The 12,578-nt window shown below is 40.5% G+C and overlaps 1 protein-coding gene across 10 annotated transcripts in view; it reads left to right on the forward strand.

Annotated features, from left to right (window-relative positions):
- The window catches only part of ZFYVE28 (zinc finger FYVE-type containing 28), a 275,066-nt gene that overhangs the window by 133,238 nt on the left and 129,250 nt on the right, over positions 1–12,578 (forward strand). For all 10 annotated transcript variants that reach the window (XM_075930868.1, XM_075930867.1, XM_075930869.1 and 7 more), the window contains one exon: positions 9,371–9,511. In XM_075930868.1, the coding sequence (XP_075786983.1) occupies positions 9,371–9,511 (141 nt within the window). The remainder of the gene's footprint in view (positions 1–9,370; positions 9,512–12,578) is intronic.

A 12,578-nucleotide genomic window follows, 5' to 3' on the forward strand; every position in this document is an offset into this window, starting at 1 on the left:
TCATCTCTCTTCCTCCTTATCTTCTGTATGCCACCAACAATTGTTTCTTAGTTATCTAAGTTGTCACCCTGAAGATGTGAAACTACCACCCTGAGTCTGCCCTGCTCCAAGCGGAATCCTGGCCCATAGCTGTTTATCTATCTGTACTATGGGCTGACTGCTTCCAGCATCTTCCAGTGATGCCTCAATTAAGTCACATAGGTAACACCTGGGACCATTCCTATGTGGAAAGGATCTTAGAGAGAGATCCCCAAGAGGGGATTCATTTTGGGAATGTGACTGCTGGGACATCTGTCTTTGCAGTTTGTGTTCAATGGATGTTCTAGCTTCAGCAATCAGTCATCAGCAAAAGCAGCTGCTTTTTGGACAGACTCCAGTGGTGTAGCTCAAGTTCCTTGTCTGATCTCTTCAGAACATATGCTCAGGAATTGTTGCTATGTGAAAAGATCAAATAGGTGGTCACATTTCTCTGCCCCTTTCCACTAAGCCTATTTTCTCATCTAATCACACAATGATACACACAGGCTACGTCTACATTGTCATGATCTTGCGCAAATACTCTTTAACACAAGAGTTCTTGCGTTAAAGTATTTGCGCAAGAGAGCGTCTACACTGGCATGTGCCTTTGTGCAAGAGATGTGCTTTTGCGCAAGAGCATCCGTGCCAGTGTAGATGCTCATTTGCGCAAGAAATCTCCGATGGCTATTTTAGCCATCGGGATTTCTTGCACAAGAAATTCATGTTGCCTGTCTACACTTGCCTCTTGCGCAAGAACAGTTGCGCAAAAGGGCTTATTCCTGAGCAGGAGCATCATAGTTCTTGCGCAAGAAGCTCTGATTTCATACATTAGAACGTCAGTTTTCTTGCGCAAGAACTTGTGGCCAATGTAGATAGGCAGCAAGTTTTTGTGCAAAAGCAGTTGCTTTTGCGCAAAATCATGCCAATGTAGACACAGCCACATGTTGTCATTAATTCTGAGCTCTCTAAATTTTACTCTATGCATTTCAGGAGTAATTTGAAAATTCTGCAATATAAACTATTTAAACTCATATTTCAAAACCTGGTCAAATGTCATTAAATTAAATACATGTAATGCTTTATTCAAGAGTTTAATAATCAGTGTTGGAACTTTCTTGTCCCTTGGTACTGGATGTACTTCACATAGACTTTCAAATGTGTTAAGGAATTAGTCTGTTTCTCTGTACACAGGACAGAGCTTACCTGAGCTTCGTGCACCTTGGGGAGAGAAATTACCTTTGGGCTGTGCAAACTGTTCACCTCTCTTCCCCATTCTCAGATTATGTAGCTCTCATCCTTCTGTCTCTGAGGTTTCCTTTTCTTTCCACTCCATAGCTTATTGGTGGGGAGCTGCTTCTGCTTCCAAGGCCCTCTTGTGTGCTGCTTCTTACCCATTTAGTTCACTTTCCATTTTTTGGTACTCACATACACTCATTGTTTGGCTTCCCATTCTGGTGTTCTCATTGTACTTGCTCAGCCTCTCATTTTAGGGTTTTTTGCTCCTTTTCCAGTCTAGCCAGCTCTAACTTTGCTGTTATTTCACTGCCACTCATTTTAAATTTTCTGTGTTCTATTTCTACACCTGAAATAAAGAAACAGAAAATAAACTGTAACCTTTCTGTAATTGTTCCTAGTTTTGCAGTTGGTTGGGAATTTTATCAGTGCTTGAACTGTAAACCACAACCATGCCAATATACTGTTTTGGGGTTCTCCTGGGAGAGTAAGGGGTTCAATCACCACCTGTTTTTTTAACTGTGGGTGTCTAGTATGCTATACTGCTGTTGCTCAGAGCCCTGAGACCAGCAGGCAGCATAAAAACATGCTGATCACTCTGGCTTCCACTCTACAATTGTTACTCTTTGGAGTACAGAACAAAACTTCCCACCCTGCGTTCTTCCCCTAAAATGTCTTTCTCTGCAATGATTTGATTGAAGTAGAGCAGGGTGGCCAACTTGTGGCTCTAGAGCCACATGTGGCTCTTCTGAAGTTAATATTCGTCTCCTTGCTCAGGCACCGACTCCGGGACTATAGCTACATGTGCCAAATTTCTAGTGCTAAACTCCTGGCTCCACTTCCTCCTCCAAGTGTATTTCACCCTCGCTCCTTTCTTCCCCCCCCAGAGCCTCCTGAGTGCCATGAAACAGCTGATTACAGTGGGCAGGAGGCATGGGATAGGAAGAGGAGGCACTGATCATTGGGGCCACTGTGCTGGAGATGGGAGAGGAGGCACCTGATGGAGACTGCTGACAAATTACTGTAGCTCTTTGGTAATGTGCATTGGTAAATTGTGGCTCCTTCTCAGGCTCAGGTTGGCCATACCTGAAGTAGAGGTTTTGCCAGCCCCAATGAAGTGAATACATACTGTCTCTTTAAAGAAGCAGAAAACTTGATAAGGTTGTGTGAGTGCTACAGTAAGAAGGATGTAACACCGCAGAGAGGCATTTTTTGTGAGAAGTCAGGAGTGGTTTTGGTGTCACCCTACAAGGTGCAACAAAGCTTGTGGTAGCTAGAGTGAGGCTATTGCGTTGAGCATACTGTTGCTGTCATTGATCTGAACCAAGGCTGTACAACACAGAAGCACCTACAGTAAAGGGCAAGTGGTGACAAACTCCCTTACTGGTGTGGGCTGAACCTCAGAGTGTCACAGGACATGCATAAGGCATCAGAAGAAAGATTATACATGCAACCTTAAAACTGGCACTTCCTGACATGAATGTTTTTAGCATTTGCCCTGAATGAATCATCCACACAAACCTTCCAAGATGATTCTATGTGCAGTCAAAAATTTATTTTCTTTGGAAAAGTCTTCAAACTTTCAGAAAACAAATAAATCAGACATGTTGGGCACAGATTAGATTGCAAAATAAAGTGTGTGGATTTTAAGAAGGCCGATGTTAGGCAACTCAGTGAGTTGGTAGTTAAGATGCCATGGGAAGCATGTCTAAGAGGAAAAACAAGTGAACACTGTTGACAGTTTTTCAAAGAGACGGCATTAAGGGTACACGAGCAAACTATTTCACTATGTAGGAAAAAATAAAAAATATGGCCACTATAGCTTAACCAGATCTTCAGTGATCTAAAAATAAAAAAAAGAGTTTTATAAGAAGTGGAAACTATGTCACATTACAAAGGATGAATATGAATAACAAAAGTATATAAGGGCAATATTAGAAAGGCCCAGAATGAGATAAGACTAGCTAGAGACATAAAGAGTAAAAACAAACATTCTGCAAACAGGTTAGAAGCAAGAGGAAGACCGAAGACAGGGTAATCCCATCGCTCTGTGAAGAGGGAAAATCAATAATAGGAAATGTGGAAATGGCAGAGGTGCTTAATGATTTCTCTGTTTTTGTTTTCACCAAGAAGGTTAATGGTGATTAGACTCCTAACATAGTGAATGCCAGTAAAAATGATATCTTCAAATTACCAGGGCCTGATGATGTGCATCCTAGAGTACTCAAGGAGCTGAGCCATTAACTGTTGTTATCTTTGAAAAGTCATGGAAGATGGGAGAGATTCCAGAAGACTGCAAAAGGGAATTATACTGCTCATCTATAGAAAGGGAAATATCGGCAGCCCAGGAAATTACACATCAGTCAGCTTAAGTTCTGTACCAGAAAATAATATCACAAATAATTAAGGAATCCATTTGCAAACATCTAGAACATGGGTCTGCAAACCCATTTTTTTTTTTTTGCTCAACAAGTTTTGCTATTTTTGGAGGAAGGACGCGTGAGGGTTTTTCAAAAATCAAAAAGGGGGGAGTGATGCCGAAAAGTTTGGGAACTGCTGATCTAGAATATAGTAAGATAAGTAATATTCAGCATGGATTTCTCAAGAACAAATCATGTCAAACCAACCTAATAGCTTTCTTTAAGAGGATAACAAGCCTGGTGGATAAGGGGAAAGCAGTAGATGTGGTACATCTAGATTTTGGTAAGACTTTTGATACGGTCTTGCATGACCTTCTCATTAATAAACTAGGGAAATATAACCTAGTTGGAACTATGATGCGGTGGGTGCATAAGTGGTTGGACTACCATTCTCAGAGAGCGGTTATCAATGGTTCACAGTCATTCTGGAAGGACATAATGAGTGGGTAGATCTGCAGGGATCCATTCTAGATTCAGTTCTGTTCAATATGTTAATTATTCAGATAATGGCATAGAGAATACTCTTACAAGGTTTACAGATGATACCCAGCTTGGAGGGTTTCAAGTGCTTTGGAGGATTGCATTATAATTCAAGATGATGTGGACAAACTGGAAAAATGGTTTAGGGTAAATAGGATGAAATTCAATACGGACAAATGCGAAGTATTCACATAGGAAGGAACAATTAGTTGCATAAATACAAAATGGGAAATGACTGCCAAGGGAAGGAGTACTGCAGAAAGGGATCCAGAAGTCTTAGTGGATCACATATCATTCTGGGATGTATTATCAGGAGTGTTAGACAGGAGTGTTAGGTTAGTCTGAAAAAGAGAAAACAAAGTGGAACATAACAGCTTTCAAGTAACTAAAAGTAACAAGAAAAAGGGAGAAAAAATATTTTCTGTAACTCCCGATGGATGATAGGGCAAGAAGCAGTGGACTTAAATTGCTGCAAGGGAAGTTTAAGTTGAATATTACAAAAAACTTCTTAACTGTCAGGGTGGTTAAGCACTGGAATAAATTCCACAATCTCCATCATTAAAGATTTTTAAGAGTAAGTTAGACAAATACTTGTCAGGGATGGTGTAAATGATGTTTGGTCCTGCATTGAGTTTAGGGGACTGGACTTGATAACCTTTCAGTATTTTGACCAGTTCTTTGATATGATGGACAATTTTAGAAGAAAAGATGAAAATTTTAAATAGTTTTTAACAAACTTTTAAAGTTTTTAAACAGTTTTAAAAAGTTCTCTAGAGGATTCTAGCTGTGTAATACTTGTCTTTACCCACTTAACACAAATCTGGTTGGAATATGTATAGCACAAGACATATTATGCTAATGTAATTGTTATATTTGAAAAACATTTGATCTTCCTTCATTCATTTGAACTTCCTAAACATTTCAAAATTGCACGTTTTGCCTCTTTTCAAATGGTTCTTAAAATAATCAGGTTTTTAATTTTTGGTTTTGTTCTCCTTGCTCTGCATAATATTTTGTTGAAAGTTTGAAATAAGATTGCTTTTTATACCTTTTGTTTTTTTTCTCCTCCAACAAAAAAGTATCCAGCACACACCTTACACATTAATTCATGCTTGGACCTTCACACCATCCACATGTGCAGATGTTTGTAAATTGGTCGGTATTTGGGAAGGATTAATTAATTATGTCGAGCGAGTGTAGTGTTGACTTGAACAGACCTCCTTATGCAGGGATTTCTCAGTGTTTGAGCTGACCATATTAGAGTATTTGGGTATGTCTACACTACACAGCTTTTAGCGATGAATTGGGGGTGGAGTGGGATTAAGTATTTTTGAGTTATAAAAACTTTGTCATTCAATTGCCAGTGTAGACAAAGCCTCAGTAACTTCTCAGGGCAGGATGAGAAATTTACTTTATCACTTTTCCTCTTTACTGAGCTATGTACATATACTTTTCTACTCAGCTTCAAAATTGTAGTTTTATGTAGAAATACATATTTTAGATTAAAACCTGATACTCTTTAGACTCTTCTTTACAGGACCTTCCACCTTGTTAGTGCTATAGAAATAACAAAGGTGATCATTTAAGTATCATAAGGTTATAAATTATAAACATCTTTTTGAAAGTCAAAAGAATATCTTAAAGTTTGGGTACTAAGAAACATGTCACTTATTTAATTTTGTATTAATCTTCTAGAAGGTGTGTATCAAGTTGTTCTAAATCTGCTTTGATTCAAAATGAATTCTAAAGGACAAACTTCATATTAATAATGTCCAAAATCAATATTTTATCAAAAATGATTTCACAATGGGCCTTACGTTATATATTACCTTTTTGGCCTGCCAGTGCTTTCAAGCCAGATTTTTCATTTGGCATCAAAATGGTTTATTTAAATATTTGAAATGCTACTTCACACAAATCCAGGAAAAAGTAATGAGTAAATGCAGACTGAATCATTTGAATCATATTTTGCATAGTTTGAAAAAGAAAATTAGCACTGAGACTTTGATACTATCTTTCCCTTTACTGCTGCTAATCAAGTGTAAATTGAATTCAGAAAGTTGTGGTTTTTCACTTCACATGACCCCCTGCTGGGAGATTTAGAGTTTCATGCAGCTTCATCTTGCTACAGACCACATATGATTGACATAATTAATCAAAGATTATACTGCTAATCTGCAACAGAACACAACACAGTAGAGAGAACTCAATTAAAGCTTCTTATCCTCCAATTTGAAAGATCAGTCATGTGAGAGCTCAAAACTCAGCTTCCTATTTTTGCTTAAGACCATAATTATTAAACTTCTATATTTGATTCTGCAGGGTAGTTTAGATAAATTCATTTAAAAATCATGCTTTCTTTGCTTTATCAGGATTTAACACTTTGAATCCTGCATCTAATTATGTTTAAAGAAATGTCAAACTCTGTTTAAAACAAATATTCAATAGGCTGAAATACATTAGAAAGTATTTAGCTCTAGGATGGAGACATGTCTCACAAAAATTTTGCTACTGGGACTTAACCACCAGTCCTCATAGGTCTGAAAAAGGAACACTGTGGTGAGTGTAAGAAACGAAGGGCCAAATGCATCGCCCCCTAACAAAGCCAAGCAATCCGGCTTTGTGTTGGGAGCAGTATGGTATTTCAGCTGCTTTTCTATCCATGGTTTGGGGGCAGCATCCCCTTCCAGACAGTCTGGTACCATGGAATCTGCCCTTCAGTACCTGGCATTTATTTTTTTTATTGAAACTGCCTGCAAGAGGGTAAGCAATAATTGTTACAAAATGCACCCAGAATTATATCAGATATTTTCTAAACAACCAGAAAGACAGGACCCTGGCTTCAGGAGTTTACAGCCTTAGTAGATGTGATATGAGAGAAGAACAGTAGTGGATAGAGGACAAGAAGAAATTGTAACGAAAATAAAGATGAATTGGCTTTGGAAGTTCTGTTTGTCCTTTTTTGCAGGGAGGCAGTACAATGATGTGAAAGAGGGAAGGGAATAATAACAAAGAGATTGTGGGGAAGTCAGAAGAACAGGGATGTAGAGGGAAGATGAAAGAATGGAAAGGGTATAGAGACAGCATGAAGAGGAAAAAATAGAGAGGAGCTTGTGGAGGCTGTGGGAGTGGTGACATAGCTGGAGAGAGGGGGAAGAAAATTTAGATCAGGCAGCCAGCTGGCAATGGCAGAGCCATCCAAATTTTAGTGGGAAAAGTCTGTTTGTTTGAGGAGCCTGCTGTGGGATACAGGGTGGATGTCACCCCAAAGGCACTCAAGTTCAGTTGTTGAGATGTGGTCTGCAGTTTGGAAACTTGATTTTTAGCAAAACAAGTAGCAGGCAGCAGCTCAGTTAGACATTTCCCCTGACCATACTCATTGGGCTTTAAGTTTAAATTCTGTCTCTTTCAATTATTTCCTAATGCTTCACTCATCTCCCAAATATAAGCATAGGGAAAACTGCTGTGAAAGTATGTAAATGTTTGACAGCTTATACTTGATTTCTGTACTTTAGATCTTCTCTAGCAGGTGACAACAAAGGGACTAAAAGGAGAATAAATCCAGAGATGCTCTAAATTAATAATATTTATAGGTATTTTTTATTTATTTCAGATTAGGCGTATGTCTAGACTACAAGCCTCTTTCGAAAGAGAGCGTCTAGACAGCAGTCTCTTTTTTTTGAAAAAGACAGACGCTTTTTCAGAAAAGAGTACCCAGTTCAATCTGGATGCTCTCTTTTGAAAAAGCACTGTTTGCGTTTAATAACACCTTTTTTCAAAAGAGCACTTTTGAAAAAAGGCTTTATTCCTTGTAAAATGAGGTTTTCCACGGTCAAAAAACCTGCTGCGTTCTTTCAATTTAATTACGAAAGAACGCAGCAGCAGTCTAGATGCAGGGGAAGTTTTTTCAAAAAAAGGCCACTTTTTCGGGAAAAAAACAACAACCTTGTAGTCTAGGCACACCTTAAGTTTGTGACTTTTTGCTGAAAAGGGGAAAATATTTTCTCCAGATGCTTAAGATATCATATGTTCTCAGGTCCCTTACAAAAGGCTGCATTGACTTGTTTCAGGCTTCATGTTGAGTTCTTGTAAGAGGCTTTTCAGCTCAATGATATGAGACAGCTTTAAACTCATTAAGCTTATGCACAAATTAGTTACTTAAGGACAAGAGTCAGTATGCTAGTTACCGGTATAGCTTTTTGTTATTGCCCCTTTAGATTAGTGGTTGAGAAGCATTAAGACAAATAATATTGACTAAAATAATTTTAGCACAGTTTACAGAGCTAAACTCAGTAAATCTTAACCTAGTAGGCCATTGATGAGTGTAATAAATAGTAACAGTATTCAAAAAAACGAAAAAACCCACTCCGGTCACCTGAAGAAGTGGGCTGTATGTTTTGTTAGTCTATAAAGTGCTACCAGACCATTTGTTGTTTAAGTCAAAAAAGTAACAATACTATTACTTATCAGATATAGTGGATGTATGTTGATCTTTGCTAAAGGATATTTATGTTACGTAATTTTTTGGGGTTGATATGGCTGTGCATGTTTTTGTACTGTAGTGCTGTGAGGACTTCAGGTTTGTCTGTTTTTACAGGATGTGTATTTTGCTAATATTGAAATTGGGACATTAATAACATATATTTAAAAGATGATAATAAAATGCTCATGGGGCGTGTGCCTGTGTGTTCCCAGTACAGTTACTTGATAGGAAATGTGAGGTGTAAACTCATGAAAACGCTAAAGAGGGAAAAGAGTCAGTTGCATAATATTTTATTAGAAGGTTAGGAATTTTTCACTAATTTCTTCTGTCTTTTTGTCTTGGGAAAACCATTTTTGCATGATTTAACTATAGCTGAAATATGTCGTTTTGTTTTTGTTTAACAAAACAAAATCTGTGATTCAGCTATTTACAATGCCAAAATAATTATGTGCCAGTATCACTGAGCAGCCAGTGCAACTTTGGAAATAGTGTTTGTTGCAATATGGCGTTGGCAATAATAGTGATTTTTAAAAAAGTGTGCTTGAGGATCAGAATTTTTAAAACTAATCATTATTAGATATTTAACAAGAACCCCTTCTCTGTCAGCTTTTGGTCAGGTTCTGGTCAAAAACTGTTCACTACTTTCCCTTTAAATGAAAATATTTAACCAAAAGGTCTTTGTAAAGACCTATAAGGGATAAATAAATGTAATAATGTACGTATCTCTTCATTACAGAGGACTGACCCGCAGCTCCTTGCCCAGTTCTACTATGCAGATGAAGAACTAAATCAAGTAGCAGCTGAACTGGATTGTTTGGATGGAAGAAAAGACCCGCAAAGATGCACACTGCTAGTCAACCAATTCCGCTCTTGTCAGGTAACTAGAATTTTGGGCTATGTTTGATCTTGTGTTTTTTACACTGATTTATTGCCTGGTTTTGGGAATTATAAATCATTAAGAAATGTGCCTTTTGATAAATGGAATTCCTACTTAAAGTTGTTTCACATTTACTTTCAAAGACTTGTGCATAATCAAGACCAACAACCAGCTGCTCTTGAATTAAAGTTTTATAAATATGTGTACAATAACATTTAGATATTTTCCCATTTATCATGGTCAGAATTTACTAGTGGTTCCCAAAATTCTGGAATCTGAGATATTGCAGGATTTCAGATAGTGCTATATAGTAACTGTTTTTGTAATATTGAAGTTTGTAGTGGTATTCACTGTTTAAAATTACCTAAATATCAAATTGCATGACAGGAGTAGCTTCTTATCAGTCACTTATGTAGCGAGGCCTTTTCAATTAGATTTTAAGTTTTGGAGAGACTGATCTGTTTGTTTAGTTCAAAGAGCCTTGCAGATAAGAAGGGACAAGTAAGGTTTCCTTATTATTTCTGCACAAAACAAGGCATTTCAGCTGTAAGCTTTTTCTATGGGTTTACCAACATATCTGTTTTGGATCATAACATCTGTTGTTATTTAAAAAGTGACAGAGGCTATTACTTGAATCTGTGATCCCTTTAGGGCACATCTAAACTACATTCCTCTTTTGAAAGAGGAATGTAAATTAGACAAATCGAAAGTGCAAATGAAGTGCGGATTTAAATATCACGTGCTTTATTTGCATATTTGCATCCGAGCGCTTTTTAGAAAGAGTTTTTCAAAAGTGAAAATGCAGTCTAGATGGGGTTGTTTCAGAAAAAAACCCTTTTTCAAAAGAACACGTACTCCTCATTTTTTCAGGAGTACAGGTTCTTTTAAAAAAGGGGTGGGTTTTTTTTTTTGAAAGAACCACGTCTAGACTGCGCTTTCACTTTCAAAAAACCCTTTTTTGAAAAAGCACTCGGATGTGCATACGCATACGAAGCGTGGGATATTTAAATCTGCGCTTCATTTGCACTTTCGATTTGCCTAATTTACATTCCTCTTTCAAAAGAGGAATGTAGTTTAGACATGCCCTCAGGGATGTAAACGATTAGTCAACTAGTTGACTACTGGATAAGCATATGCTTACTGGGTAGTCAAGTAGTGACGTGACTAGTCGCTTCCCTCCCCCCTTTCTGCCCCTCTCAGAGAGAGGTAGCAAGGTGGGGTGGAGCAGAAGCCAGTGCTGGGGGAAGCCAACATAAAAGCCAGTTCCCCATACAGGGCCGGATTAAGGGGGGGCTAGCCAGGCAGCTGCCCGGAGTGCCAACCTATGGGGGGCGCCTGATGGCAGCTGTAAGGGGCACCGCGCGCCCAGCTGCACGGTGCCCCTTAGAGCTGTCATCAGGTGCCACGCAGCACCTGATGGCAGCTGTGAGGTGTGCAGAGTGCCAGGGGTCGGGGTCGCGCATGCACTGTGTGCCCAGGGGTGGAGCCATGCATGCGTCGCACGCATAAGAACGGCTTGAGCTGGCCCTGTCTCCATAGCACCATCTCCAGAGGAGATGCATCTCTGTGTGGGCATACACCAAAAATTTACCTCCCACCCACCTCCTCATAGGAGCTGGGCAGTGGCTCCTCTGGGGCGGGTCCATGTGGCAGGTAGTGGTTCTGCCTCAGGAGCAGCAGGGCAACCACCATGCGGCCCTGTCCCTAGCTTCTGTCCTTCCGTAGGGCTCAAGCTGCGGGATGTGTTGCAGTTGCTGCTCCTTTGAAGGCCCCGGCCAGGGCCAGAGCCCAAATTGCATTGTGAGTGGCTGCTCCTCAGCCACCAGCGTCGTGTTGTGGGGGGATGGCAGCTTGTGGAGGGCCAGAGCCTGAGCCATGTCACAGGTGGCTGCCCCTCTGGTGGCCCTGGCTGGGGCCAGAGCCTGAGCTATGTGGTGGGCAGCTGCTCCTCCAGCATCCCTGGTTGAGGCCAGAGCTGGAGCCACATTGTGGGGAGTCAGTGACTACTCCACCAGCGGCCCCGGCTGGGGCCAGAGCCTGAGCTGTGTCGCAGGTGGCTGCTCCTCAGGCAGCCCCAGGTGGGGCCAGAGCCACATGGTGGGCGGCTGCTCCTCCAGCGGCCCGAGACGGGGCCAGAGCTCAAGCTATGTCATGGGCGGCTGTTCTTCAGCGGCCGGGGCCAGAGCCTGAGCCATGTTGCGGATGGCTGCTTCTCTGGCAGCCTAACTGAAGCAGTTCTTGCTCGCAGCAATCCGACTGCTGTGCCTCTCCCTTTGAAATGTAGCAAGAGCTCTGCGGGGCAAAGGGAGAGATGGTGTGAGGAATCTGGGGCAAGTGGGGACTCTAGCAGTCCCCGTTCACCTGGGTTCTGCCTCTCCCTTTGAAATGTAGCAAAAGCCGCATTTCAAAGGGAGAGGCGAAACCCCAGGTGAGCAGGGTTCTTACTACATTTAAAAGGCAGAGGCACAGCAGGGATAGCGGGCACCTCACCCCATCCTTTATCGACTAATCAAGTAGTCCATGGATATTACATCGACTACTTAATTAGTTGATAAATCAAAATTTAAGATACCAGATCCCATGGCAAAAAGCTGAGAGAAAGCAAAGATTAATTAGATCATTGTAGTAGGGTCCTGGGTGGATTGAGTGGTCTAGTTGTTAGTATCCACTGAAGTCAGGTGTGGGGGTGAGCTGGAGGGCTGGGATGGGGAGAAAGATAGAGACGGGGAAGCCTTGGTCTTGGGCTGCCCACTCCAATGAGCTCCAACCCCAGGCCCTAGCAGGGTCAGTAGCATTGAACACTGTGGGGTTGTGCATCCTCTGTTACACCCCTCTGTGGGGGTCATTTCCTGCCATTACTCTCTTCACTTCTGGTCTCTGATGAGAAGAGGGGAAAAAAAAAGAAACAAAACCATCAGCCCCACATCAATCCAGTTCCTATGAGATGAATGGAAGTCCTCAGTGAGAACAAATGGAATAGGTAGGAATAAAACCTCATTTACACCTGTACTGAATTAAAAAGAAGACAAATGCTAAACAGAATGTATTGACTAGCTTTTTTGCTGGA

Source organism: Pelodiscus sinensis, chromosome 5 (genome assembly GCF_049634645.1).
Source record: "Pelodiscus sinensis isolate JC-2024 chromosome 5, ASM4963464v1, whole genome shotgun sequence".
Taxonomy (NCBI): Eukaryota; Metazoa; Chordata; order Testudines; family Trionychidae; genus Pelodiscus; species Pelodiscus sinensis.